The sequence below is a fragment of the Nyctereutes procyonoides genome, unplaced genomic scaffold, assembly GCF_905146905.1.
Source record: "Nyctereutes procyonoides isolate TBG_1078 unplaced genomic scaffold, NYPRO_anot_genome, whole genome shotgun sequence".
Classification (NCBI taxonomy): Eukaryota; Metazoa; Chordata; class Mammalia; order Carnivora; family Canidae; genus Nyctereutes; species Nyctereutes procyonoides.
The window spans coordinates 53,123,852-53,151,416 of record NW_026575131.1 but is presented as its reverse complement, the minus strand read 5'-3'; the positions used below and the strand labels follow the sequence as shown (position 1 = coordinate 53,151,416).

Below are 27,565 nucleotides of genomic sequence, written 5' to 3'. Positions count from 1 at the left end.
CCTTATGAGCCAACAGCACCTGCCCCCTCACCCCACGCTTCTCTGTGACCGTCTTCCCCAGCTCCTTGCCACCTCTCCCCTTTGGCCCACCTGCGTCACCTCCCGCTTGCCTTCCCCCAACGCTCCCCGACGCATCTCACAGCTCAGTCCTGCCACCCTCACTACCACCCTCACCTGCCTGCCTGCCTGCCTTCCCACCCCTCCCCCAGCACGCGGCAGGACGACTTCTTCATCCTCCAAGAAGACGCCGCCGACAGCTTCCTGGAGAGCATCTTCAAGACCGAGTTCATCAGCCTCCTGAGCAAGCGCTTCGAGGAGGTGGCGCGGAGGGCCCTGCCCCTCACCTTCAGCGACACGTACGCCCCCCGCCACCGTCCTCGGGCTGCGCGGGGCACAGAGCCCCCCTCCCGCCCCGCGGCCCCGGCCCGCCTGGGGGTGGGCGTCCCCGCAGCTTCCTCCTCTCCCCACAGACTACAGTTCCGGGTGAAGAAGGAGGGCTGGGGCGGAGGCGGCACCCGCAGCGTCACTTTCTCCCGCGGCTCCGGCGACTTGGCGGTGCTCAAGGCGAGCGGCCGGGCGCTCACAGTCAGCGTGGGCGACGGGCTGCCCAAGAGCTCCAGTGAGTCTGCGCAGAAGGGGGGCGGAGCCAAAGAGGCGGGCCCTATGAGGGCGGGGCCAGTGCGGGGACCAATCAGGGCTGTGGGGGCGGAGCCATTGGGGCTGGCCGGGAGCCGGTGAGGGCCGTGGAGGGGTGGGCCTAGAGACACTGGAGGAGGAGGACGCGGCCACGGAGAGGGCAGGATCAGAGACGTAGCCAATGAGTGGGAGGGAAATGTGGAGGGGGTGTGGCCAGAGAAATAACCGCCCCCCGGAAGTGGGCGGGCCCAGAGAGACCCAATGAGGTGGGCCGTTCGGGGCGGGGCCAATTCCTGGGCAGAGACGGAGTTCCAGTAACTATGGGGCGGTGCCTATGCACAGCCAATGAGACCAGAGGGCGGGGTCTGGGGCGGAGCCAGAGTGACAGGGACTTGTGGGCGGGGCCGAGAGCCTGCTGTGGTCTGGTCCCCCACTCAAATTCCCATCTCTTTTCCCCTTTCAGAGCCTACAAGGAAGGGAATGGCCCAGGGAAAACCTCGAAGATCAGCCCAGGCCCCTGCCCGGGCAGCCCCTGGACCTCCCAGAGGTGAGGAGACGCGTCTTCCCGTGCCTCTTGTGTGTCCCATGACCAAAGCCATCTGTTGCCCGCTGCCAACAGATGGAGCTGACCACTCTGTTCTCTGCGCAGAACTCGCCACAGCTCCCCATCTTCCACAGAATACAGACGAAGCTCAGTTGGATATTCAAAGCCCTTCAGAAGCCAACCCTAGCCAACCACTGACTTCTTCTCTCCTCCCTTCTTATACTCTCCTGTCGCGCAAACTACATCTTATTTTGCCAATTTAACAAATTCGTCCTTGACTTCCAAGGCTTTGCTTGGGCTCCTTGCTCCTCTGGTCTCCCAAATATCCACTTAGCTTGAGCTCCTCTTCATCCTCCAAGAGCCACCCACAAAAGTCCTCCTACAGAAGAGGATGGAGGAAACTTTACCCCTGCAGAGCCCTCTGGGCCAATCCTTAGCATGCTGGTTTGAGCATACAACTGGCTGCCTCCTCCCTCAGACTGGGAACTTGGAGCTAAGTGCTCCCCAAATCCTCCTATCATCACTCTGATAAATGCTCCCACCCTTGCTCCTGCCACAGGCCTGAACCACAATGGGGTGCCCCCTTCTGGCAGAAGGGGGCCCCTGCCCCTGGAGATCACATCTGGAGGGGGCTCCCAGCAGCCTCTCCGAGGCCCTCCATCCGGGGCCCTGAGGGCCAGCAGACGGCCCCGGGCACGGCCCCCCTCAGAGCACAACACAGAATTCCTCAATGTGCCTGACCAGGGTGTGGCCGGGTAAGTGGGGAGAGAGGGCAGCCCAGGAGGTGGGAGGTGGGGGTGGGTGGACACGGGAGCATCTGGGCTGTGACAAGCGCTTCCTGTGCCCACAGCATGCAGAGGAAGCGCAGCGTGGGGCAGCGACCGGTGCCAGGCGTGGGCCGACCCAAGCCCCAGCCTCGGACGCACGGCCCGCGGTGCCGGGCGCTGTACCAGTATGTGGGCCAAGATGTGGACGAGCTGAGCTTCAATGTGAACGAGGTCATCGAGATCATCTTGGAAGGTACGCGGGCCAGGGCAGAGGTGGGAGGAGTCAGAGCCCTGACACAGCCAGGCAACCGCCCCCCCCCCCCACCATTCCTGCACACCCTTCGGAGGAGAACAGAAGCCACCAGTCCCCACCAGAGATACCCTCTCCCAGGCCAGTGGCTGCAAAGGCTAGGAGGCCTTGGGTCCAGAGGGTTCCTCCTCAGCCACTCTGGGGGCCTCACAGCAGCATGCCCAATCCCCCCCTCCCCGGCCTCATTTTTCTCTCCTGTCAAGCACGGGGTTAATACAAGAACCTACTTCAAAGAGACCCCTTGTGAGTAAAAACTGTGTCATGTCTGGCTGGCCCAGGCCATCTTCCTACCTCAGTCCCCTGGGCTGCCCTCCCCACCAGCAACACCCTCTGTGGGTAAACAGGGAGCCCCAAAGGAATCATTCGCTGGTCCATCGTGAGGAGGGAGGGCAGGCACCTGTAGAAAGAGAGGATGAGGGATGAGCACGAGAGAATGGTCTAGAACATGGCAGAGTGTGAGGCAGCAGCAGGAGAAACCATGCGTCCAGCCATCCCTCCCTCCCTTCCATCTGTCGACGATTCTCTTTTCGGAGTCTGCCTTCTGCCACGCCAGTGGCGATGAATAAAACAGGCGCGGAGCCAGCACGAAGGCTTTCTCCTGCCTGGGCTGGACGCCGCCTCACACTCCCTTCTCGCTCACAGATGCCTCGGGCTGGTGGAAAGGCCGGCTGCATGGCCAGGAGGGCCTCTTCCCAGGAAACTACGTGGAGAAGATCTGAGAGGGGGCCCGGGTTCACCTCCTGCCTGCCTGCCTGCCAGGTAGCCAGGCCCTGCCAGCGGGGGCCTCATTCTCCTTGGCCGCATTAGCCAGAAGGTCCAGTCCTGTGGCCTCCAGCCCAGGCCCTGGGTCTGGGGGTCACCACCGCAGCCACCCCAGGGCCCTGGCCTCCCCCATGTCACATGCGTTGCCTCCTGTGTCAAACAGGGCGAACAGCAGAATCTACCTCCCAAGCTGCCTCATGAGTATAATTGAGTTGTGTCTTGTCTGCAAAGTGCCAAGCACAGTTGGGGGCACCTTAACAAGTGAGACCTCCCTCCTTCTGTCATCACTGAGGCAGTAAACCTTCGCCAGGCGAAAGCCTGAATCGATTTACTGAGCGCTAAGCAGGGAACTACCTTCTCACAACGCTCTGAGGGAGGAGCAGCAAATACCCCAACACAGGTGAAAAACCGAGGGCTGAAGTTTTGTCACTTGCCCAAGATCCCACAGAGCCAAGCCTTGAACTCGTGTATACCCCCACCCCACCTGTCCCAAAGCTGGAGTTTGTCTCACCTGCTGGCTCACCCACTCTTGACCACTTGTGTCCCAGCCTTCCTTCCTGCAGAAAATAGTCTGGTGGGTCCTGTCAGCTTTGAATCTGCCATCCCCAGACCCATCTGGGACCTGGCTGGACCCTGAGGAAAGAGGCAGGTCCCACATGGGCCTTCACAATCCAGCCTGGGCCACCCCTGGCCCTTGTCCCCCACCCCACATCTGGGTCTTCTGGGCTCTCCCTCATCTGGGCTCAGGATCGGTTCTGATATTCAAGGGCCCTGGGTTTCTGTACCTGTTTCATGGGTTTAGGGGGTCAGTCTGACGACAGGTCTCCCCAGATGTTTCCAAGCCAGCGATGGAGTCTGAAGCTTTCATATATCCCTGAAAATGCAGTCAGAACTGCCAGGGGTTCTTGCCATGGTCTGAGCCTAAATATCCCGACTTTCCAAATGGATACCCACTCCGTGCTCAGACCCTCAAAGAGCAGCAGGTCTGGGAGAGAGTGGGAGCCAGACCACGGGTGGGCCAGAGAAGGACAAGGGGCTGGGGCAGGGGATGCAGAGAGAGAGAGTGGGCATTGCTGGAAGACCCAAGAAGGAAGGAAAGGGGTGGGGTCAGCAGATCTCGAGGGCAAACAGCACATACAGAGAGCTAGGCGTGACAGGAGGACTCCGGCAGGGCAGCCCCAGTGGTGCAGCGGTTTGGCGCCACCTGCAGCCCGGGGTGTGATCCTGGAGACCTGGGATCAAGTCCCATGTCGGGCTCCCTGCATGGAGCCTGCTTCTCCCTCTGCCTCTCTCTCTCTCTCTCTTTGTATGTCTATGAATAAATAAATAAAATCTTAAAAAAAAAAAAAAAGGAGAACTCCAGGCAGAGGACAGGAGGTATAAGAGAAAGACTGGCAGCAGAACCTTCTGCAGGATCTGAACCTTCTTCTGTACCTACCTTGGGAAGCAGAGCACGGCCAGGGAGTAAAAAAAAAAAAATCCCAAGGTTGCATATGGGTCTCAACAGCTCTTTTATTAGCCAATCATTGTACAAAAGCATCTAACCAGTCCCTTGGATGTTCCTGGCTTCCTCCATCTCTGATTTTCACCCCTTGGTTGCCCAACCACCACTGTGTGTGTGTGTGTGTGTGTGTGTATGTGTGTGTGTGTCTCCACAACACTTAGATGTTAGGACAGGCTGGGGAGGAAATGCAGGAACCACCAACCTCATCAGCTGGGCACTTCCCGGTGCTGAAGAGGAATCAGGGTTTCGACCTCCCTTCTCTGTCCCTGAACTCACCATGCAGGCTCCCTGCCCCCCTGACATTTTAGGGTACAGCCCTGGGGCCCCACTGCCGTGGCGGTCACCCCATTTACAGGAAGTAAGGCCTTCTGGGCCTCACATCTAGGTTACAGCATCTTCAGACTGCAAACCTCAGAATCACCTTGGCCCTGCCCACTCCACCCCCCCCCCACATCCTGTTGACTTAGAGAATTTCTTAAGCAAGGCCCCCCCTCTCCCTTCCTTGGGTCCTGTCCTTCTGAAGCCTCCCCCTACACTTCCCCAGATTGCACCAACCTCCAGTCCTCACACAAACACACCTCTACCCTGAGTCAAATGACCTGGGCTTTTTTTTACATTAATGAGTTTTCAACTGTGTTGATGATAATCCAAAAAACTCCACATTTTTTAATACTCTAACAGCACAAACTATGAAAAGCCATCTTTCCATCACTTGAAAATCTGTTCCCTTCCCCAGGTGTTTTTTTTTTTTCTTTTTAAAAGATTTTGGGGAGCCCAAGTGGCCCAGCGGTTTAGCGCCTGCCTTCAGCCCAGGGTGTGATCCTGGAGCCTCGGGATCGAGTCCTGCGTCAGGCAGGGCCTGCTTCCCCCTCTGCCTGTGTCTCTGCCTCTCTCTCCTGTGTATTCTCATGAATGAATAAATAAAATCTTTAAAAATAAAAAAATAAAAGGTTTTATTTATTTGACAGAGAGAGCACAAGCAGGGGGAGCAGCAGGCAGAGGGAGAGGGAGAAGCAGGCTCTCTGGTGAGCAGGCAGCCTGATGCTGGGCTCAATCCCAGGACTCTGGGATCATGATCTGAGCTGAAGGCAGATCCTTAACCCACTGAGCCACCCAGATGCCCCCTCTTCCAAATTTTTTAATGTTTCCTTCCAATGGGATTCTCTGCACATAAAGGCACATAAGTACATCTTACGCACACAGATGGAAATACACTGCACATAAAGTCCATATTTGCCCAGAACTCAACAGATACCTCTTGAATGTTAAATAATGTATTATAGAGACCTGAGATCAAAGATCCCCTTTACCATCCCCCAACTGCCCATCCTCCAAACAACAGCCAGGAATCAGATGGTGGATAAAAATACATCAATGGTGGGAATAGAAACCACACTCCTTTCCAGGGTTCACAAGGCCCTGTGTGACCTTCCCTGCATCAAGTTCTCTGATCCAACAGTGAGCTGCTCCCCTCACTGGTCCCTAAGATAAGCTTGTCCCTCTCTACCTCAGGACATTTGCACAGCTATCCACTTCCGAGTATCTGACCTTTGATCTGCTCACTCCTTCCTGACCATCCGGTTACAGCTCAAAAGTCAACTCACAGAGAGGCTTCTCTCCCTTCTCTGTGTTTGTTTGTTTGTTTGTTTTCCTTTGTGGCATTTAATATAACTAAGGCGGTTTTCTGCATTTGTTGATTCATTGTCTATTTTCCCATTTTAAAATGTGAGCAGGCCCCTGAGGTCAAGGATGTCTGTCCTGTTCATCTCTGGGTCCCCAACGCCTAGTACACAGGTGACTCGCTCCACGCAGGTCCACCCAGGGGTCTTCATCCTTAGGCTACACCTGTCCGGGGGAGACAGCTTGCTTCCTGCCCCTGGCTATCACAAGGAGCCCGTTCCAACGGGCTAAGAACTAAGTGGGCTTCAGAACTAAGTGCATTGACAATTTTGACGGTCACTGCGGATTTCCCTCCGAAGAGGCTGCCCAACCAACACGACCTCTTCAAAAAGAAGAGCGGCTGAGAGCTGGTGACCGGACGGGAGGGGACAAAGGTAACCATTTTGCAGACGAGAACAGGATTCTAGGCCAGGATCTCGGAGCACAGGGTCTTTCCAAGGCGCCCTTCGACAAGCCCGGCTCGCACAGACGCAGACGCAGCGCCGCCGGCACAGCTCCCCACGAGCGCCCAGATCTCAGGCCCCGCCCCCCGAGGGGCGCCGTGCGCAGGCCCCGCCCCCGATCTCGCGAGAGCCGGGAGGCGGAAAATGGCGTCGACGTGAGCGCGAGCCCGCGGCCGCCCAGGGAGTCGCCGCAGCCTCAGCGGGAGCCGCCGGAGCCGCAGGAAGAAGAGGCGGAGCCGGGTCGAGGATGGTGAGCGCGGCGCCGGGGGTGCGGGCGCGGCGAACCAGCGGGAACTGGCGGGGCGCGGCCCTGTGGCATGCGCAGCCTCCGGCCGACCCCGCCCCCACATCCGGGCACTCGCCCGTCGCTGGCTGTCACTTGGGGAACGCCCCACCCCCTGCTTCCCTGCGCGGCTGCGACTGGGCCACGCCCACCGGGCTGGGCTCCGCCCCTGGTCCTTCTGCATCCGGGGCCCTGGCACCTCCCGGTTCGACTGCGCCCCTCCCGGCGGGCGGGTGGATAGACTTCGGCCCTCGGGTAGTGCGCTTGATCCCTTCTGGCCCCTCCAGCATGTTCTAGCGGTGCCCTGTTCAGGGCCCCATCTTCGTAGCCTTCGCCTCGCCCTCACCCTGTAGGCCACGCCCCTGCTGTGTCGGGGGTGGGGGTGGGGGCGGGCATCCCCCCCCCCGTCCCAAGTTAGGGACGAGGGACTGCTTCTTCCATAGGAGTAATTCCAGACAGTCACCCCTTCTGCAACTGGGACCCCTCCCAGAGGATGGGAACACAGGAGGCTCAATCCACCCTTACCCCCGTCCTCCCCGATGGTGACTCCTTAGAATGGGGTCTGACCTGGTGATGTCTTGAGGGCATTCGCTGCTTCAGGAATGTTCAAAGGTCTGGTGGGGGGGGAGGTTCCCCTGGCTGGTCCAGACCGACCTGGGCCCAGAGGGGTTCTCTCTGCCTTTTCCTTTCATTAGGAGGAGGAACCCTCGGGGCCCAGCCCGGACATGCCGGCCGCTACAGAGCCCAGCTTCACTGAGACTGACAAGGAGGTGCTGTCTCCAGCTGTGGCCGCCGCAGCCACCTCGTCTTCCATGGGGGAGGAGACAGGCCCTGAACGGGCAGCCACACCCCCAGTGTGGGACCGCGGAGGGCCTGGGGGGACCCAGCAGGGTGGCCCCTCACCCCCAGACAGTGGTCAGCCTGGTCCTGGATCCAGCCTTGGCCCGACCAGCACAGTCTCTGGGACCAGCGAGGACCTGAGGCCTCCCAGACGTCGCCAACAACCAGGTGATCTGTGATGGAGCCTTCTGGAGGGTCACAGGCCTTGGAACAATAGAGAGGAGTACAAAGTATCTCCAAACTTGGGCCCCATCTAGAGGGAGTCACCATTTCCTGAGCGAGCACCCAAGTGTATGCCAGGCTGTGGCTACAGTGATGAGCTAGGCCATCCCAGCCTCTGCCTTCCGGGAGCTCAGTCTGGTGGGGGAAGCAGATGGTAAAGGTGCTGGTAAGAAACCAGTAGGGTAGTTCCAGCCTCATCTGTGCCTCTTCGGGGCATAACTCTGGAGAGCGTGGACGAGAGGACAGTGGGTGACACCTCCCCTTCTGTGCTTCCTGCAGGGAAGCAGATACCCTGCTCCAGCCCTGGCTGCTGCCTCAGTTTCCCCAGTGTTCGAGACCTGGCACAGCATCTGCGAACCCACTGCCCACCCACACAGTCCCTGGAAGGTAGGGCCAGAGTAGGCGGTAGGGATGCAGTTTGGGGTGGGAGGCAGGCAGCGCCTCCAGGCCAGCCTCGGCCACCCCTCTCCACTCCTCTGTCCTTTATCCCTGTCCTGCCAGGCAAGCTCTTCCGCTGTTCCGCCCTGAGCTGCACCGAGACCTTCCCCAGCATGCAGGAACTCGTGGCACACGGCAAGCTGCACTACAAACCCAATCGCTACTTCAAGTGAGACACCCCCTATGCCGACTTCCACCGGTTCAGGCAGCTCCTCCCACCCCTGGTTTGATTGCCACTACCTGGGGTCCAGGCCTTTCTCTCCCTTCCTAGTCAACAGGGAGGTGGGTTGAGTCTGGTAGTGGGCGAGCCCTCGGGCAAGCCCTGCCCTTACCTGCCCTGAAAGAGACCCTGGTTACAGGACCCCGGAGACCCGGGGGAGGAGCGAGGAGCTTGGAAAGGGCGGGGCATACGTGGTGTGTTTGCACCCAGTCTCTCCTGACGCCGCTAGAAGAAAAGTGGCCACCTAAGTCAAAATTGAAACTTCCTTCCTCGTTTTCCCAGGGCAAGGACCCAGAGGGGTCCGGAAAGGTCGCAGCCACACTGGGGGGCGCTTAGAGCAAGCTTCTCCCCCTGCAAGTGGGGGATCTGTGATTTGGGCCTTAGGCTCCCTTACCTACGCCCGTCGCGCGGCAGCTCCCCAGGTAGCGTCGGATAGGCCCTACCCTCGTCCCCCAGGAGACCCAGCCCAGCCCTGTGCCTGCCCCCAGGTGTGAGAACTGCCTCCTGCGCTTCCGCACGCACCGCTCGCTCTTCAAGCATCTGCATGTTTGCGCCGAGCATGCGCAGAGCCCAGCCCCGCCGCCACCCCCCGCCCTCGACAAGGAGCCGCCGGCGCCCGAGCGTCCCCCGGAGTCCGACACCGCGTCGGCGCCGGGCCTGCCGTTCCCGCTGCTCGAGCCGTTCACGACCCCCGCCCCTGCCCCCACCGGGCCCTTCCTGCCCTACTTGAACCCCGCGCCCTTTGGCCTGAGTCCCCCACGCCTGCGCCCCTTCCTGGCCGCGGCGCCCGGGCCGCCCGCCTCCAGCGCCGCAGTCTGGAAGAAGAGCCAAGGTGAGTTGGGAACTGGGCCGCCTGAAGGGCGAGCCGGGCGCCCCCGGGACTCCTGACCTTGACCCGTCCGTTTTTCTCAGGTGCCGGCGGCAGCCCGCGAAGACCCCAGGGCGGCTCCGACACGCCCTCAGGTGCGTGCAGGTGACCACCGGGGGAGGGGAGGAGGGGATTGCTGTCTGCGCCCTGCGGGGCCCAGGGGACGCCGGGAGCAGTGTTGCCCGCCCCTTCCCAGGGGGCTAGAACTGCCACCCCCGAAATACAAGAGCTTTGCCTTAAAAATACTGGCCCCGGAGCCTTCATCTGCGCCGGCGTTTCCGTGTAAAACCCGCGCCCGGTCCACCAGTCCTTCCCCTGCGGTGGTTCCAGGGATAGGAGTGGGGGATTCGGAGAAGCCCAGTTTAGTGCCCCCGATTACAGGAGGGAGCACGCCCGGGAGCACTTGGACCAGCCAGGCCAGACCAGCCAGGTGCCCGGGAGCCGACGGGGAGGCGGGGAGAGGTCCGACCCGCACTCCCCCGCGTCCGCCAGCCTTGGGGTGGACGGGTCCTCGGGCCGGGACTGACGGGGTCCCGCCTGCCCGCAGGGCACGCGGCCCCGAGCCGCATCGTGTGGGAGCACACGCGCGGCCGCTACTCGTGCATGCAGTGCGCCTTCTCCACGGCCTCGCGGCCCGCCATGACACTGCACCTGGAGGACCACCGCGCCGTCGCCCCCGCGGCCCCGGGGCCCGGGCAGCCGCGCCCCGACGCGCCCGCGGGTAAGGCGGAGGAGCGCGCGGGTGGGGAGGGCGGGGCCCCGGAGGCGAGGGGCGGGGCCGAGGCTCAGGCGCCCCCTCCTCTGCCCCACCCAGACCCGGCCCCGCTCGCACCCAAGGTGTCTCCGCTGCTGTCAGAGGGGGACTGTCCCGTGTTCTCGCCGTTCTGAACCCCGCCGCGCGGGGGGGGGCGGGGCGCGGCTGGACTGTAGGGTGTGGGGAGTTTTGTGATTTTAACGGAGCTTAAGATGGAGAGGGTGGGGGGACGATAATAAAGGAGGCGCGGTGAGCCAGCCTGTGCTGTGTCTGGGTCCCTTGCCCCTCTGATGCACAGCAGGCCAGTCCAGCAGTCCTGGGGTGCTCGTGTCTGGGGAGGGGACAGGCCTCCCCTCAGACTCACTCCTGCCGTCACCCTAACGCTGGGCCCCCGGTCTCCTCAGTTTTACTCCATCCAGCTGTAGTTGGGACTGCCAGCTCCCGTGTCTTGCCCCACCATTTCCAGAAACCAGGTGGGAGAGAACATCACTTTTATTTGAGAAGTCTCAAGGGTCAGTCAGTAGGACCGGCTGGGAGGCTGGTCCTGCTGGAGGCCACACCCACCTCCCCCATCCTGAGGCCAGTGTGGACTCCCAGGTGACAGGGTTGAGGTAGTGGTGCCTGGGCCTCTGGCTGCAGGCTTTGTCAAGGGCAGGCTTTGTCACTGCCCTCCAGACCCTCAGGAGGAGAGCTGGTCAAAGCCTGCCCCAGGGAGCCTGAGCTCCCTTCCTCCTCCCCCTCCCCTGTCTCAGTCTTCCAGCCATCTCCTCTGCCATCTCCTCTTCCCTTCCTTTTTGAGAAATCCGTCCTGGATCAGGGGTTAGAACCTGGGGCCACACTGCTGTCCCAATGCTGTTGTCACCCAAACCCAATGGGCCAAGCCTACCAAATTGGAAGTCTTAGGAGCCTTGTTGGCAGCCGCTCTTCAGAGGCTCCTCCTGCGTCTTGCTCCCTTCCACCCCCCCTGGTCCCCCAGCCTAGGTCCCTGACCCTCTTCCCCCTCCTCAGGCACCTGAAGCAAGCCTCCTGCCCTCTTCCCCAGTCTGAACACCACTGAAAACATGTGTCTCTTCTCCTTGCCTTCAGTGGCTCCCCACGGCTCTGGATGAAGACCTTGTTCTAATAGCCCACAAGGCTCCTTCGTGAACCTCCCCCACGCCCCCATCCTCAGCCTCCTTGAGGTTGAAAAGCTCCAAGCTCCAGAGGCCGTTCTGCTTCTTCCGAAGGGGAGGTTGATCTGAGTGCCCTTAGGATGGGCGCACCTGCATCTGGGGGCCTGACTGCCTGCACAGCCGCCAGAGCTCTCACAAGGGGCTTCAGGGCTGCCCTGTCACTGGTGGGGTTGTAGCCGAGACTCCGCTGGCTCAGGCCAGGGGTCTGCTCTGCCACCAACTCTGGGCCCACTGAGGTAGTATCACTCAGCACCTGCTGTGGGGCTAGCTGGGATATCAGGGGGCTTTGGGGCTCCAGGCCCCTGAGCTGCCCTCTTCCGAGCCAGAAGCCGTGGAACCAGGACTTTGTGACCCTGGAGAAGGCTCAACCTCCCTGCATCTCACTTTGCTAGTCCTTAAATGGGTGTCACTATGCTTAACCTCTGGAGTCCTTGTGAAGGTTCAAAGAGGGCCTGAGGAGAGAGGGTGGGGGCTTGGGAAATGTTTGTGAGTGATTCACGTCACTCTAGCCACCAAGCCCATCCCCCCAGCACAGAACACAGGAAGGAGGGATCCCTGGGTGGCGCAGCGGTTTGGCGCCTGCCTTTGGCCCAGGGCACGATCCTGGAGACCTGGGATCGAATCCCACGTCGGGCTCCCGGTGCATGGAGCCTGCTTCTTCCTCTGCCTGTGTCTCTGCCTCTCTCTCTCTCTCTCTCTGTGACTATCATAAATAAATAAAAAAATTTAAAAAAAATTAAAAAAAGCTTTAAAAAAAAAAAAAAAAAACACAGGAAGGAGGTGGGGTGGGATCAAGGGGCCTATTTTACAGCCAGAGAAGGTGAGGCTAGGAGGGTAAGATGAATGAGCCGGTCTGGCTGCAGTTCAGTCCCTGATTCCGTACCACCCTAGAAGCTGGGGATGGTTCCCAGCTATAAGAAAACCCAGGCACTGAGGCCCAAAGGGCACCCTCCCCTTTTCCCACATCTCCAGTGCTGTCTATCCCCCAGCACTGCAACCTGTCTCTGAGGTACCAGAGTCCCTTTCCCCATCAGGCCCCTCATTCAGCCACCCTCAGATCTAGGCAGTGCCACTTCCCAGTCTCTCCGGAGCTTCCCAGAGAGTCCCAGAGCCATCCTGGTCCAGGTACCCCACCCTACTCTACCCATGTAAATGCAACAGCCCCTCCCCCCAGCAACCTGAAACTGCCCAGAGGCCCAGGGACCTAGATCATGACCTGGCCTGGGAACCCTGCTCACTCCAAAAGCAACTGCCTACTGTCGCCCCCTACCACCCATGTCCAGCTTTTATAGCTCCACTGGGAAGTTTGCTCCCAGTGTCCCTCCCGGGCTTCCGCAGCCCCTGCCCACCCTCAGGTCAAACTGGTCCCGTGGAGGGCTCCCCTCCCCCAACTATAAGATGCCTGACAGCTGAGTCTTAGGGCCCTGGCTCCGCCCAGCAGAGGGCGCCCGGGAGTGTCAGTCTTGAAGGGAGATGGAAGGACAGGCCAGCCTATCGGTGCCGTCGTCCACTTGGCGGGGCTGCCCCAGCGGGAGGCAGGCTGATGAGAGACCGGGTTTATGATGACCAGGCTGACCCTCTCCAGGTGGCTTACAGTCAGCTGAGTCCGGCCAGGTGCCTGCCCACCATCCTGCAGTTGTCCAGCACCAGCCTCATCACCGGACTGGGAGAGGGGAGATCAGGCTCCTGGGCATATGTCCCATCCTGGCCTCCTGACTCCTCCGTGCACCCCTCAACCCCAGGATTGGCCGCTGCTACCGTATCTGTCCCCTGACCAAGACCAGGGCAGCCAGGTGCACGCCCCAGGCTCTTGTGCAAGGATCAAATGCGCCAGCTCTGGTTCCTCACTGCCAATGCCCCGTGAGCTTGGAACCCCAGGATCCCTCCATAGCCCTCCCTCCACATGCTCGCCCCAGCGAACACCTCCCCTGCCTACACCCCAAGGCAGACCCTGGCCTGCCCTACTTTGGGCTTCTGGTTCCTCAGCTCCATTTGTGGAGCCTCCTGTCCAAGTTCATGGCGGCACTTTGCAGACCAGCCCCCAGCCCCCAGGAAAGCTCCAGACAGAAAGGGGAGTGGAGAGGGGTGGTGGAAACACCTCCTGGGGGCTGTGGGGGAACAGGGCTTGCGAGGGTGGGACCCGCCAAACTACGAGTTCCCGGCTGTAGTGTTTTCACATAGGGTGGCTAGCCCTGGAGCCTGGGAAGTCACTAGCTTGTCGCCAGGATCCAGTTCTTTAGCTGACCTTCATTGGGCACCCACTGTATGACCTTGGCCAATAATCACTTGTTTCATTAGTTCATTTCCCTCGTTCACCAAACACTGGGAGGGTCAGTCAGCCTGTAACCTGCCTGTGCTGGCTGGTCCCAGAGACCCAGAGAGGACCCACTCCCACCATCCCTGGTCTCCCAGGACTCCTGTTCCAAGTGGGGGACCCTCATCTGGGAATGTGACCCAAGATCACTGCACCCTGCCAGTGCAGGGATGGGGTTGGGCAGGCACAAAGGCACTAGAATCCTCAAGCTGTACATCTTAGACACAAAAAGGCAGAGTCATTCCCAACTGTGTGGCCTGCGGCCTCCATGGGCAGGGAAGTAATGAACGGCTCCAGCCGGGAATGCAGGGTCCTCAGGACAGACCGGACCCTTCTGCACCCTCGCTATTGCTGGGCATCGCCTGGGAGGTTTAGGAATCTGATGCTCCACCATGGATCTGAGGCAGATCCTGCACTTTAATTGGGGTCCCAGGGTGACTCATGGGCACATTAGAATCACCTTGAGTGTTAAGAAGTCCCTAGGCTCAGGGCACCTAGCTGGCTCAGTCGGAGTGTGAGTCTTGATCCCGGGGTTGTGACTTCAAGCCCCAAGTTGGGTGTAGGGGTCACTTAAACTTAAAAGAAATCCCCAGGCTCAGGCCAGTTAAGTCAGGATCTCCAGGAGCTTCGTTCCATCTTTTTGCAAACTCCTAAAGCTATCTGCACATATACCTAAACTGGAGACTCAGGGCTCTGCACACTCTCCTGAAGTCACTGACCTCCCACAGACCAAGCCCTGCACTTAGGGCTCGCCTCACACCCCCACAGCACAAGTCTTGCCTGCTCCCTTCACCCCCTCTCCACTGCTCTGCCCGCTGTCCCCATTTCCCTCCTGGCCCTCAGGCACCCTCCCCTGCCCCGCAGAGAGTGAGGCCTAAGCTACTGCCCCCCACCCCACCACCACATCTGCCATCCCAGCTGGGCCCTCTGCCTGCCGTGGCTGTCCTCAACCCATGTGACATCTGCCCCTGTATGTAATAGGGAAGTCTTGCTCAGAGCTGAGAATCCAACAGTGGGGAAGTGTGGAAATGAGGCAGGCGGATGAGGCAACAAGGGCCAGCAGAAGGGCCTCACCCATCATGCTCCCCCAACTCCCGAGCCTCCTGGCCCAGAGCTGACCATGCCCCTAACTCACAGAGCACTCCCCCGCCCAAGAAGGCCCTCAGGGCCTGGCACCAAGTCCTCCCTGGAGACCAGAAGTCAGCCAGCCCCCAGAACCACACAGAGTCAAGAAACTGGTCACCGTGTTGGGCATGTGCTGACAGCCGATGCACAAAGCACAGAAACCATGGAGACAGTAGCAGGCAGGACAGGAACTCAAGTGCCAGACAGGATCTGGGGACAGGCAAGGTCTGTCTCCGCCTCCTTTCCTTCCTCCTCTGCCCTCCCCACCCGGCCAGCATCCCCTACCCCCGTGGGGCCCGTGGAGCAGAAGCCTCAGTCACTTCCTGAAGGCAGCGGCCCAGCTTGGGTCCCACTTGCCCTGTGGCCCATCACCCGCCTGCAGCCATGGTGAGTGAACCCTCAACTGTAGGTGAGCCCCCACCCCACCGGGGAACAGCAAGGACATCACAAAGGCCCAGAGGTGGAAAGCAGCCAGGACGCACCACTGGGTCAGCCGGGGCCCAGGCTGGGGCTTCGACTTGAAAAAGGGGAAACAGGCAGACAGTCCAGACGACTCTCCTCGCAGGTCAGCATGAACAGTACCCTGGTCACAGGAGGCCAGGGTGAGCATGGGGGCAGCTTCCTGTGGGTCACAAAGTGGGCCATGTACTCGCCACCCACCCCCCGCCCCAGCAGTCACCCAAGGCATGACCTGCTGACCCGGATTTCTCTGGTCCTCTGGGTTACCTGGGAATCCTTACCCCAACCCATCTGTTGGTGGACTTTCATAGGGGGATTTCCAGCCGTGGCTGGAATTGCTACCTTTACTCATTCTCTGGGTGGGGAAAGGAGGCACAGACAGGAGCAGTCTCCATAGTTCTGTCCTCCAGCCCCGTCTCCTAGGCCCCAGCTGAAGCCAGGCGTGGGGGCCAGCAGCAGGGCCACCTGTGGTCCAAGCAGGTCTGGCCTACTTGTGCACCCACCTGTATCCGTGACAGAGCACGGGGGCCGGCAGATGGTACCTGGGACAGACGAGGTGTGCCACGGGTGGCGCACGTGCCTGACCATGCCGCTGCCCAGGCCGGCCTGCCACTGCTCAGGGGACTGTGAGCACCCTGACCATCCACAAAGGGTGTCTGGGACTGGGAGACAGACCCTGAGCCCACAACTGCCTCCAGGTCTGTGTCTCTTTACGTTTTTCTGTGTGAGTCTGTGATGATCGGACTGGACGTGGCTGACTGTACACCCGTGTCCTGTGTATTTATGTCAGTAAATACCTGCACTGGGAGGACAGCAATGAGTGAGCCACGTCCTGACCTTCACAGGGGCTGGGGGGTGGCGCAGAGAGAACAAAAACTAAAAAGGCACATTTGTGAAATAATGTAAAATAAACCGTCTGATGCACAGGGAGTGGAGAGTAATGGGAAGAGGAAATCAATTTTTTTAATAGGGGTGGTCTGGGAGGGAGGCCTCCCTAAAAAGAAAATACCAGCAGAGAACTGGAGGTGCAAGAGGCAAGACGCAGGCCATAGGGAGAACTGCCTGGGACTAGGGGCAGGAGAAAGCGGAGCTGGGGTGGGAGAGAGTGGGGGAGAGACCAGCCCAAGGTGACTGGGTACAGGAGGCTGTTCGGCGATCTAGGGCCTTCATGAGGTCTTTAGCTTTTACCATGGGGAAATGAAGGAACGTTGCCAGATTTTGAGCAGAGGGGCTTCCTCTGGCTGCTGTGTGGGAGGGGCCTGGACAGAGATGGGGATGGGGGGGCGGGGGACATGGGGGAGGAGCCTGAGTTCCTCCAGCCAGCATGACGGTGGTACAGGCAGTGAGAAGTGGTTGGATTCCAGATGTATTTTGAAATCAGAAGAGAAGGCACTAGGGATACGGAGCATGAAAGCACACGGTTATCTCAAGGACACTTGGAAGGCACCACCAACTGAGGGGGAGGCTGTGGGAGCAGCAGCCTATGGGGGAGCAGCAGGAGCCCGGGTCCTAATGGGGGTGAGGCTGGGGCATATGCAGTGCTAAGTGGTGAGGTCAGGACTCCAGGGAGCCTGGAAACAAATGTGAGGGTCCTCAGCCAAGGGCAAAGGCTGGCAACGAGGAGCTAGGAGAACCCTGCCTGACTGGCTCTATGTCCCTTAGGGGAGCCATCAGGACTTCCGGAGCCTTCAAGCAAAGTTCCAGGCCTCTCAGCTCCAGACCAGCGAACTCCCCAAAAAACCCCCAAAGCCTGAGTTCAACAAACTCCTAAAGAAGTTTCCACCACCTGAGCAAAGCGAGCACCCCAAGAAGCTCCCACAGCCAGAGTTCCACACAGTACCCAAGAAGCCCCCGCAGCCCCATTGCACCGATCTCCCCAGAAAGCCCTCCAAACCTGAGTCGAGTGAACCCTCCAAAAAGTTCCCACAGTTCGAGACCCCTCAGAAAGCCCCACGGCCTGAGCCTAGCAGGCCCCCACTGGAGCCCAAGCCCAGTGCCTTCCCTAAGAAGCTCCAGCAGCTGGAGCCCAATGGGACCACCCCAGAGCCTTCACAGCCCGATTTTAATACCCTTCCCAAGAAGCCCCCTCAGCCCGACTTCAACGTGCACCCTAGAAAGCCCCTGCAGTCTGAGGTCAGTGGCCTCCCTAAGAAATCCCTGCCACAGCCTGAGTTCAGTGAGGTCCCTCAGACGCCCCCCTGGAAGTCAGAGTCCAATGAGCACCAGCCCCACTGCTCAGAGCCCGACTTCAGTACATTTCCCAGAAAGATCCCAGCCCCTCAGCTGAGTGACCTCCCCAACAAGCTCCTGCACCCTGATTTTGGTGACCTCACCAGGAGGTCCTCAGAGCCTGAAGTCAGTGTGTTTCCCAAGCGGCCACGGCAGTCTGAATTCAAAGCACCCTCCAAGAAGCTCCTGCAGCCTGAGCTGGGGGCCCTCACCAGGGTGTCCTCAGAGCCCGAGTTTGGCCTCCTCCCCAGGAAGTTGCTGCAGCCTGAGTGCCAGCAGCCCCCTCGAAAGTTCTCACAGCCCGAGCCCAGTGCTCTGCCCAAGAAGCACCTGCACACGGAGTTCTTTGGTGATCTCCCTAAAAAGCCCCCACTCCCTGGCTCCGTCTCCGAGAGCTCACTCCCCGCTGCTGTTGCGGGCTCCCGCCCCAGGCTCCCACTCAGCCCTGGCTTTGGAGCCAGGGAGCAGAGATCAGGAGCTCGCTCTCACAGTGGAGGCTTGAGGCTGGGCCTCCAGCCTGGCCACCCACCCCGGCGGAGGCCTCTGCCCCCAGTAAACAGCCTAGGCCCCCCCCCAACCAAGCCCCCACTGCCCCCTGGCCCCAGGGATGTCCAGAGCTTCCGAAGAGCCGCAGCCGCAGCCACAGGTAGGTCACGGCAGCCTCCGCAGAAAGCTGGGAAGGTAACGGCAGGGCCTGCCTCCCTCCTGCTCTCATCCTTCCACAGCTCTGAGGAGGACCCGTTCTTCTGCTGGGATCCACCTCCAGGCCCGACAGACTCAAGACATCCTGCAGTGAGTGTGGGGAGTTAGTGGGTCCTGGCGCAGGTTTAAGGCTGAAAGGGGCCCTCATCTCAGGTTCCTACAGGGACCCGGACGAGGCCTATGAGCTGTATGACGACGTGGAGCCCACGGACAACTCCAGCCCCAGCCCCATGGGCAGAGGTTTGTTGGTGGTGGGGCTGAGCCCTCAGCCAGAGCATCCTGCCCAGGCACCCGGGGACCATTCATTGCAAGGGCACATTCTTCCATGCTGTTGCGGCAAATCTGAGGGACAGTCCATCTCGCTGGCAGTGCCAGGGGAGAAAGTGGAGGGCAGGAAGGGCCTTTTAGAAAGGCCATGCCAGCTCCTGACACAACAGTAGAGGTAGGGCAGCCCAGAGGCCAACACCAGTGAACGTACTGTGGCCAGGGCAGGGGTGTGGCCCAGGGTGGTGGCAGGCGGCATTACAGAGCAGTGGAAGAATCAGAAAGAGGATTTGGTGGCATGTGATGCAGGGGCGAGAGGGAGCAAGTGAGCTCATGACACGGATGAGGCCCAAGTCAAGCTTGACACTTGGGTGCAGAGAGGAGGTATCCCTGAGTCGGGGACAAGGTGTCAGGTTCCATAGTAGACTTGTTGCACTGGAGGCGCTTGCTGGATGTCCAGGCAGGACTTGGGCCTCAACTGAGGCATGGGCTGTAGACAGAGACCCTGAGCCTGCAGTCCTAGACACTCTGTGCTCAGGTTCCTGAGGACCTCTCTTTCTCCCTTCTTCCAAGTCTCTGCTCCCGGAGAGCAGGATAATGGCAAAGCAGACCTGCCTCCAGCACTGCTGTAGGTTAATGCTTTCACCAATTTTTTTTTTTGGGGGGGAGTGACTTTCATTATCATTTCAACATCACTGAACATGTACAGCCGCCCCCCCACCCCCAAGGCAACAGCATGCCCTTTTACAGAGGTGGAAGCCTGAGAACCCCAGAAGCAACTTGCCCCAGTTCACAAAGCCAGCAGACAGGAGCCCAGGCCCTGTGCTCTCAAGACTTCCCTGCCCTATCTTTGGAAGGGCTTCCTACAGGGCAACCTTTTATTAAGGGTGGTGCCTTTGGGATGCTGCTGCCATCCCCCCCCCCAGCCCCAACACCAAGTCTGCTGCCTGTACTACTCTTTCCCAAGCCCCTTCTGCTTCTCCTGGGCTTTCCTCAGGGGCTGCTTACAAAACTGTCTTAGTAGAGCTTCCTGACAAGGCTCCTCCTGCTTCCGCTCTACTGAGGCTCTTGTGACTGGGGTCTGGGGGGCCAGTCTTGGAGAGGGATGTGGGGAAAGAGGCAGTTTGCTTCCAGCAGCTTTGAAGGTATGCCCCCCCCCAATTTTCCCCAATCCCCAAACAGACCAAGAACATCCCGACTTCTGCTCACTGTCCCTGCCAGTGGAAAATCGTCTCCCCATTCCATGCCAGTCATTCTGCCAGACTCCAACAAAATAGACTTCTCAAATCTCTCCCTTCTTGAAATACTATGTGGGTCCTCACTGGTAGTACACTGTCCCAAAGGCTACTTTGCACTCTTCTAGTCCAGCCTCCCACTTTGCCCTACTTGGGAATGGTAGCAGCCCCACCCCAGAGGTTCCTTCCACAGCTGGGAGCTCTCCTGGAAGGGGCTGGGGCCAGCACATGTAGCTCTTTCCCAGATCTCAACAGGTCACCCTTAGAGCCTCCCTTACCTGTGTGCCTGATTAGGGTCACACTGCCAGAAATTTGGGCTGCAGGTGTGCCAGGTCTGTCCTACGCCACAGTGCCCAGGGGCATGCTCTACCCCGTGGTGGGTTTATAGGGGTCCTGGGGTCCCTCTGGGAGAAGCGGGAGCAGTTGGAGTATCCTGGATGAGACTGGAGATAGCATCATCATCTGAGCACCAGGATGTGGCTGGAGTCTGGAGCAAAAAGCCAGAGGCTTCAGGTTCTGGATCCTTCACTCAACTGGTATTCACGAGGCTCTTGTAAGCCAAACCCCGGGGCCAGCAGGCTCCTACGTGGAATGCTGGCAGGTTGCCAGAAGTCCGCACTCACGGGGGAGACCCCTCACAATAGTCTCAGCAGCAGCCAGGCCAGTCCATGAACCCCACCCCATCAGCCCCTTCTCAGACACCCACTTCATTTGCTCTGGGAAATGCCTTTGCCTTATTTTTGACCTAAATCCTAGGACAATCCCCAGAAGCCAAGCTATTCTAAAAGACAGACATAAAATGGCCTCAAAAGCCTGCAAATAAATCCTGCCTTTATCATTTCCAGCCAGATGACCTTGGAGCAGGACTGCTTTACCACTCAGAGCCTTTATTTCCCTCATCAGCGAGCTGGGAATGACATTCTTGCCTATTATCCTAAGTAATAAGATCGCTGTGAGGGTTAAGTGAGTTTCTGCAGTAAGCAGTTCCTGCTACACCTACCATGCAGCAGTTCAGAAAACAAAGGCAATGCACTAGAACTCACAACCCCCAAGAAAGGCCTCCAGGGAAGACGGACAGTTGGCAGGGTGGGGGTTGGGAGGGAATGGATGTCCTAAAAACTGACATAGGAAAGGCTCATTCAAGATCAAGTCACCAGTGTCAAGAGGGAGGCTGAGCCAACAGTCCCTGCCCTAACTCAGCGCTCTGACTGCTCCCAGATGAAGTACCATTTACCCAGCAACCCCCCAGGCCACCACAAGATCCAGAACTCAGGTACGGGGCAGGGGGGTCATCAGCCCGCCAAGGGCATGGAAGAGGGAGGGACTGAGCTCTGGGCAGACAGGAAGGGGGCCCCTGGGAAGCACACCTTGTTCAGGAGTATCCCAATTCCTCAGGAAGGAAAAGGCCCCCCAGCCACAGCAGTTGCCACCCACAGACCTGAAGTCCCTGAAGCAGATCCGGAAGGCAGAGAAAGCCGAGAGGGAGTTCCGGAAAAAGTTCAAGGTGTGAACACCAGAATCCTCTAAACAAGAGCCCTGGGAGATCTGGGCACAGCCCCAATTGACCAAGACCCCACATATTCCACCCTCAGAAAGAAGCTGGGGTTCCTGGGGGGACAGCACAAAAGCTCTAACATATCCCTCCCCAGTTTGAGGGGGAGATAGTGATTCAAACAAGGATGATGATCGATCCCAACGCCAAGACACGTCGTGGGGGTGGCAAGCACCTGGGGATCCGGCGTGGGGAGATCCTGGAGGTGATCGAGTTCACAAACAAGGACGAGATGCTGTGCCGGGACACCAAGGGCAAATGTAAGTCAGCCAGACCAGGAAATCTTAGGGCAATGGGCTACCACCAGGGGGGCTACGAGCTCACCTATCCTGTTCTCTTTCACAGATGGCTACGTACCCAGAACAGCTCTACTGCCCCTGTGAGTGTGGGCCCTGACTGGGGGTGGAGGGGAAGGTGGGGTGGTCAGGGGGACAAGGTGACCTTTACTGACCAAACTGTGCTCTCTGCTAGGGAAACGGAGGTGTATGATGATGTTGGCTTCTGCGGTATGTAGATGCTCTGGGTGGGCTGGAAGGGACCACAGTGCCTGGAAAGAGGTAACCCCCCACTCCACCATCCCATTTCCCTGGGGCTGCTCATTAGCTGTGTATGGGGAGAGGAGTCACTCCAAGTCACCCTTCCTCGGCAGAACCTCTGGAGAGCCAACCATTCCCCCAGGGAAGATAAGGCCCACAGGTGTGGGTCCCCAGGACAACCTGTCAGCCCAGCCACCCACTAAAGCAGGAGTTTTGGAGACCAGACTGGCAATCACAGAACCACCCAGGCTCATGCCTGACTACATACATGAACCACATAAAGCTCCTATTTAAAGCGATTTTTGCTTCTTGTCTTTTCTTTCCCTCCTGACACAGTGGAGTCATTATCAGACACCTGGGAGTCTATGAGGTTGACCACATCCCTCCACTGTCTCAGCCCTCAGGGATAAACACCAGTAGCAGTGTGACAGGGAGAAGGTGGCAGAGGTAGGACACCACATCCAAACATGACAAGCAGTGGTTGCAGCTCCACACAGGCTTTATGAGACCACATATTGGGGAACAGGAGAGTTCTAACCAAGTTCTAATAGAGCCCAGGAATCACAGTCAGCCTAAACCACTACAGGACTAAATATGCTCAGAAACTCGCACCGTGCTTGGTCTGCTGTAGCAAAGAAAAGCTGCCATGGACTGTGTTTTGATCTTGGACGTCCCAGCCTCCAGAACTGTGAGGAATAAATGTCTGAGTTTATAAGCCACCCAGCTTATGGTATGTTTGTTATAGCAGCCGAAATAAGACTGTAACAAAAGCCAAACAGGAAATAAGCCTGAGACAATTTCTGTACTCCAAAGAGCAACTGTACAGGAGGGAGAATGGCTCTCAGGACCAGTAATATCCAAGTGCTTTGTTACCAGCACTGGAGAATTCAAGTCCACTCAGGACTCAGTTTCCATGAGAGTTCTCCTCGAGTGGCCAGGGTCCATGTCCTTCACGCTCAGGAGTAATGGGAATGAGACCCCCCAGTGGTCACAGTTCTAAGGGTAGAAAGAAGACTGACTTTAGCTCCTCAAACCTCAGGGGGTGCCCCACAACACACACGCAAAAAAGCAAGCATCTTTTCAGGAACTGGTATTTATTATCAAAGTCATATTCGATGTCAACAAGATGCCACAACTACAAAAAAAATTGCGCACATTGCAATCTCAAATGCAAACAGTCAAATGGAACCCCGGTCATTAAAAAAGTAATTCAAATTACCCCAAAAAGCAACTGAATTTTTTAAACATCTTTATACATCCAGCCAACAAATTAAAATGGTTAACAAGAAAAAATACAAATTCAGAGGTCTGGTATCGATGTTTAAAAAAGGCAACTGCTTAAGCATTTCTATCGATTCGAACATCAATCTCTCGGCCACTCAGCTTCATCCCATTCATCATCCGGCAGGCTCTCTCAGCCACCTCTGGCGACTCAAACTTAACCACACCGCACCCCTTGGACTTCCCGTTCTCCATCTTGATGTCGGCATACAGCACGTGGCCTGGGCACAGGGAGGGAAGAAGAGACCACAACTCATCAGGCAAACCCAGAGCTCAGCCTGTCTGGGCTCCACTCAGTCCAGATCACCTGTTGGATTTCGGTGGACAGAGTCAAAAGGGAGAGCGGCCCTGGCACACAAATGCTCAGAACACAATAGCTGGAATCCAGCGACTATGGCCCTTGGCCATGTTGCCATTCTTCTGCCAACAGAACCACCATCTGACCCATGATAAGCCTTCATGGCAGCTTCAAATGCATACCCATACACTTGAGAAAGTTATAAAGGTGGCTGTGTGAAGCCAACCTTATAGGTGCTTCATCTTCAAGACCCCATATCAGAGTATTTACAAAGCCATCATGAAATAATGGGACATTCTGTATTGTCCACACATAGACTGCATCCTAATTTGAAAGTGGGGTTCACATATTCATTCAAGCACTGATTAAGAATCCAGGTATGTGTCAAGCACCATGAAACAAGTCTGTAAGGGGAAGAGTTAAGGACATGACCATGTAGCCCTATGTTAGATGGCCCTCATTTCTAGAGCCATTAACTCAGCCCAAGGGAAGGTCAACATCTAGAGGGATTCTCGGGACAGTTCTAAAATACTTAAGCTCACCAGAAGATAAGCTCTCACTACAACAGCTTAAAATAAAGCACTTTTGGAGAATGGCACTTGCAACTCCGGGTTCAGAGACAGGAGAGAGATGAAAAAGGATGGACTAAGTTACAAAGGGACTAGTGAGCTTCTCGTTAGCAGATGGGCACCTCCAGGCATCTGAGGCAGGAGAGCAGCCTGATCCAACATGACTTTTCAGAATACCTACTACAAACTAAAGAATGGAGAGAGGGCAAGAAGGCACGTATGGCTCAACAGCTGCCCTAAGAGAAGAACCAGGAGAAGCAGCAAAGTGGTGCAATCTGAGCTATCAGTGAAACAGGAAATGAAAAAACACTGAGGAGGCCTTGACCCAGCAAGCCACCTGGACTTGTGGCTTAGGCCTGGGGCTCCCACTTGACATGGTTTAAAGAACAGAGGTGGTGGGAATGAGGAGCAGGGATTCACCCGGGGACAACTTCACTTCCTTTCGGCCACAAAGTGAGCCTTTCAGAATGGTGGCCTGCTGTGGCCAGAAAACCAAAACCAGAGCCCCTCACCTCATTCACAGACAAGCTCACCCCTGGGAACTTCTGGGTGAATGCTCTTTGAGGCATGAACCAACAGTACAGTGGTAGAAAGCAACCTCCTCTCAGATGTTATTTTACTCAGCTTTGTCACGGAGAAACCACGTGACCTTGGGAACATGACTTTGCCTGACTCATCTGCAAAATGGGGACATTGCCTCCTTTCAAAAACCATAAAAGGAGAAAGATAAGGTTGAAATGAGAACACACATAGGAAGTGTCTGACACATAAGAGGAAACTCAACAACCAGCTTGAATATTTGCACAGGCAGAAAAATGGCAAGTCCCACTGGTCCTTGAGTCACGGCAAGTGGCTGTGAAGACCAGGATGGGAGCTTCACTGCACCCCTCAAATGCATCACTAACAAGCTAAGACTTCTGAAGCCACAACACATGGAAGCACCTAGAAAGCCTTTCTCAAACACTTACCACATTCGTTGAATTTGTCTTTTAGCATCTTCCATGTAAAATCAAATGGGAGCTAAAGGGAAAAGGAAAAACTGATGAGTGATACAACCAAATCCTAATATCCTAATGCATAAACACCAGGGTCTCTCAGGGAAACTTTCAGGAAACAGGTGATCAGCAGAGAACAAAATACACCTGTCTGGAATGAGGCTCGAAACCAGCACACCAAGCGTACTCCCTTGTGGCATTATCTCTCTTCAAGAGGACAGTCGCCTGTGGTTAGAGGCCCCAAAACCACTCAACAGTAGCTGAAGGTGGTTAACTTGGTATAAAGATGATGCAGATACAGCCCTTTGTCCCTCTGTCATGCCCAGGTGTAGTGGCTCTTCATGCCAAGGGAGTCCAGAAGCTCAGGTTGTTCCCGAGCTCACTCACTGTTGGTTCCACCTAGCAGTCCGATAACCCAGGGCTCCTGATGCACAGTTCATACACTCTCTCAGTCCTTCCTTATCCTACTAGCACCAAATTTGGGGGACAGTAGCAAGGTGGCCTTTTGTATTGCTACCCTTCCTGCTGAAGGCACCGACTCTTGACTTCAACCTGTCCCCTCACCCTTCCTCCCTTTGTGCCTACCACCACCATCAAGTTGCTGAAGAGCCACTTACATTTCTCACAAATATCTGGCAGGCCTTCCTGGCCACCCCAGGAGCATGGCCTCCAGCTCCGCCAAAGGAACCTGCGAAGCTTCCTCCAAAGTTGCCACGCTCCATCTCGATGGCGCGGTCAAAGCTGGCACCGCCACCGCCACCCATGGCCAGGCCCATACGCTCAATGCCAGCGCCTAGGGCTGGACCCATGGCAGGACCCATGCGCTCCAGGCTGTTGGCGCCCATGCGCTCCAGGCCCATGCGCTCGAGACTGTTGGCGCCCATTCGCTCTAGGCCCATTCGCTCCAGGTTGTTGGCGCCCATGCGCTCCAGGCCGGTGGCCATGCGATCCATCACAGGGCCCATGCGCTCCAGGCCAGCCCCCATGCCTGCGGGCACCATGCGCTCCATGCTCAGGCCCATGCGCTCGATGGCAGGGCCCATACGCTCTACACCAGAGCCCATGCGCTCAATGGTCTGGCCCACACGGTCGATGGGCGCGGCCATGCGCTCAAGGCCAAAGCCCATGCCGGCACCCATGCGCTCCACGCCAGAGCCGATGCGCTCCATGGTCTGGCCCATGCGCTCAATGCTGGAGGCCATGTGGTCGAGGCCCAGTGGGCCCATGCGCTCGATGCCAGAGCCCATGCGCTCAACTGAGCCCATGCGGTCCATGACCAGGCCCATGCGCTCAATCTCGGAGCCCACACGATCCATGCCATGGCCCAGGCCTGCGCCCATGCGCTCCATGCCGGCACCCCCAATGCGGTCAATGCCAGGGCCCATCCTCTCGATCCCAGGGACACTGCCTCCACCTCCACCTGGAACAGGGACACAAAACAGAGGCAGGTATCAGGGACTTGCACACTTGTGTGCACACCATGCCAGGAGGGTGACCTGGGTGCAGAGGCTTACACTTCACAAGCTCAACCACAGTTCAGGAATTAAGTCCCACAACAATTTACCATTAGACATCCCTCAAATGTCAAGGCTTAACTGTTGTTAAGGCAGGGTAGTGAGGACACTGTTCTTCCTATTTCTATGCCACAGCTTACATTTCTATAGTAAAATTTAAAAAAGGGAGAAATTCTACCCTGGAGGACTTGTGTCAACAACGTTCTCCACCATTACTTCGGAAGCCCTAGTACTTCTAACTATCTTTGTGAGCCATGGGTGTCAATTCCCAAGAACTGTGAGGTCTCCCCACCAAATGACACTGAGAAATACTCTCAATCAAAGCTCAGAAACCCCACCCTGAGTTGGTCAGTCTGTAAAATGGATTACATGGATTGTATGTGACAATTCAAATCACTCACAACCTTTACCCTCTCCCAGCTTGTCCCTCTCAGATGCCCTGCTGATGGCCAGTCTGGCTGCATTTCCTTAGCACCTCCAGGCATAAAGAAGCTAGTATACAGCCATGTAAATAAAGAGTAGATAAAGAAAACAAACACCAATATAGACCCTCTATGTCTAGATAGACAGGCACTTCCAGGGAGCCTTACTCTGTGAAGAAAACCACCAAATAACTTGTGTATAACTCTGCTGGCTTTAGAGGAAAAGAAGTCAATGGCATTGCAGAGTAGATTCTAGAAGAGATCTAAGATCAGTTCTCGATGCCATGGTTTAGCTGGACACATGCTTTCGTGTCAGCAATGCAGTGACCCTGTTTTGCTGGTAACTCTGTAGAAGGTGGGGCTGGCTCCACCTCCAAGGCCACTGCCCACCACTTTTCCACATTCAGAGCCTCTAAGGGTCCCTTCTCACTGAAGCTTCGCCATCACCACTGCCACCTGCCTCTAAAAAAGGTCAGCTGAGTCCACAGCCAGCCCATTAGTGACCCAAGCATCCCAGTCCAAGATGTAATTCAAGAAAAGGAAACTCAGAAGTTTCTGTGAGTCTCTGGCTGACATCACATGTCACTCCACTTCTCCATTTCCTCAGCTGAATAACAGCACACCAAG

At 57.4% G+C, this 27,565-nt stretch overlaps 4 protein-coding genes across 10 annotated transcripts in view; 3 read left to right on the top strand and 1 right to left on the bottom strand.

The window, feature by feature from the left end:
- MYO1F (myosin IF) overlaps positions 1 to 4,708 on the top strand; it is a 35,603-nt gene extending 30,895 nt beyond the window's left edge. Inside the window, exons 23-28 of the mRNA XM_055344942.1 lie at positions 210 to 356; positions 471 to 619; positions 1,100 to 1,183; positions 1,740 to 1,935; positions 2,031 to 2,200; positions 2,900 to 4,708. Of these exons, the coding sequence (XP_055200917.1) occupies positions 210 to 356; positions 471 to 619; positions 1,100 to 1,183; positions 1,740 to 1,935; positions 2,031 to 2,200; positions 2,900 to 2,976 (823 nt within the window). The 3' untranslated portion in view covers positions 2,977 to 4,708. The remainder of the gene's footprint in view (positions 1 to 209; positions 357 to 470; positions 620 to 1,099; positions 1,184 to 1,739; positions 1,936 to 2,030; positions 2,201 to 2,899) is intronic.
- Positions 4,709 to 6,738: 2,030 nt separating this feature from the next.
- Positions 6,739 to 10,534, top strand: ZNF414 (zinc finger protein 414). The gene is made up of 8 exons (XM_055343598.1): positions 6,739 to 6,896; positions 7,625 to 7,937; positions 8,271 to 8,378; positions 8,493 to 8,598; positions 9,138 to 9,481; positions 9,562 to 9,612; positions 10,065 to 10,238; positions 10,332 to 10,534. Exons 1-8 carry the CDS (start codon positions 6,894 to 6,896, stop codon positions 10,403 to 10,405), a joined length of 1,173 nt encoding a protein of 390 aa, XP_055199573.1. The 5' UTR covers positions 6,739 to 6,893; the 3' UTR covers positions 10,406 to 10,534.
- A 125-nt stretch (positions 10,535 to 10,659) lies between these two features.
- On the top strand, positions 10,660 to 22,158 carry PRAM1 (PML-RARA regulated adaptor molecule 1). 2 transcript variants are annotated; one of them, XM_055343597.1, is made up of 10 exons: positions 10,660 to 15,269; positions 17,004 to 18,216; positions 18,296 to 18,362; positions 18,436 to 18,512; positions 20,990 to 21,044; positions 21,167 to 21,275; positions 21,421 to 21,583; positions 21,669 to 21,702; positions 21,795 to 21,880; positions 21,973 to 22,158. In XM_055343597.1, exons 1-9 carry the CDS (start codon positions 15,267 to 15,269, stop codon positions 21,835 to 21,837), a joined length of 1,764 nt encoding a protein of 587 aa, XP_055199572.1. In that variant the 5' UTR covers positions 10,660 to 15,266; the 3' UTR covers positions 21,838 to 21,880; positions 21,973 to 22,158. The 2 variants fall into 2 exon arrangements, with proteins under 2 accessions (XP_055199572.1, XP_055199571.1); XM_055343596.1 differs by having other exon boundaries at positions 21,795 to 22,158.
- A 776-nt stretch (positions 22,159 to 22,934) lies between these two features.
- HNRNPM (heterogeneous nuclear ribonucleoprotein M) overlaps positions 22,935 to 27,565 on the bottom strand; it is a 42,074-nt gene continuing 37,443 nt past the window's right edge. For 5 of the 6 annotated variants that reach the window (XM_055342865.1, XM_055342869.1, XM_055342866.1 and 2 more), the window contains 3 exons: positions 25,620 to 26,422; positions 24,976 to 25,027; positions 22,935 to 23,361 (listed from right to left, as the gene is read on the bottom strand). In XM_055342865.1, the coding sequence (XP_055198840.1) occupies positions 23,198 to 23,361; positions 24,976 to 25,027; positions 25,620 to 26,422 (1,019 nt within the window). In that variant the 3' untranslated portion in view covers positions 22,935 to 23,197. Of the gene's footprint in view, positions 23,448 to 24,975; positions 25,028 to 25,619; positions 26,423 to 27,565 lie in introns of all 6 variants that reach the window. The other variant, XM_055342868.1, reaches the window with a different exon arrangement.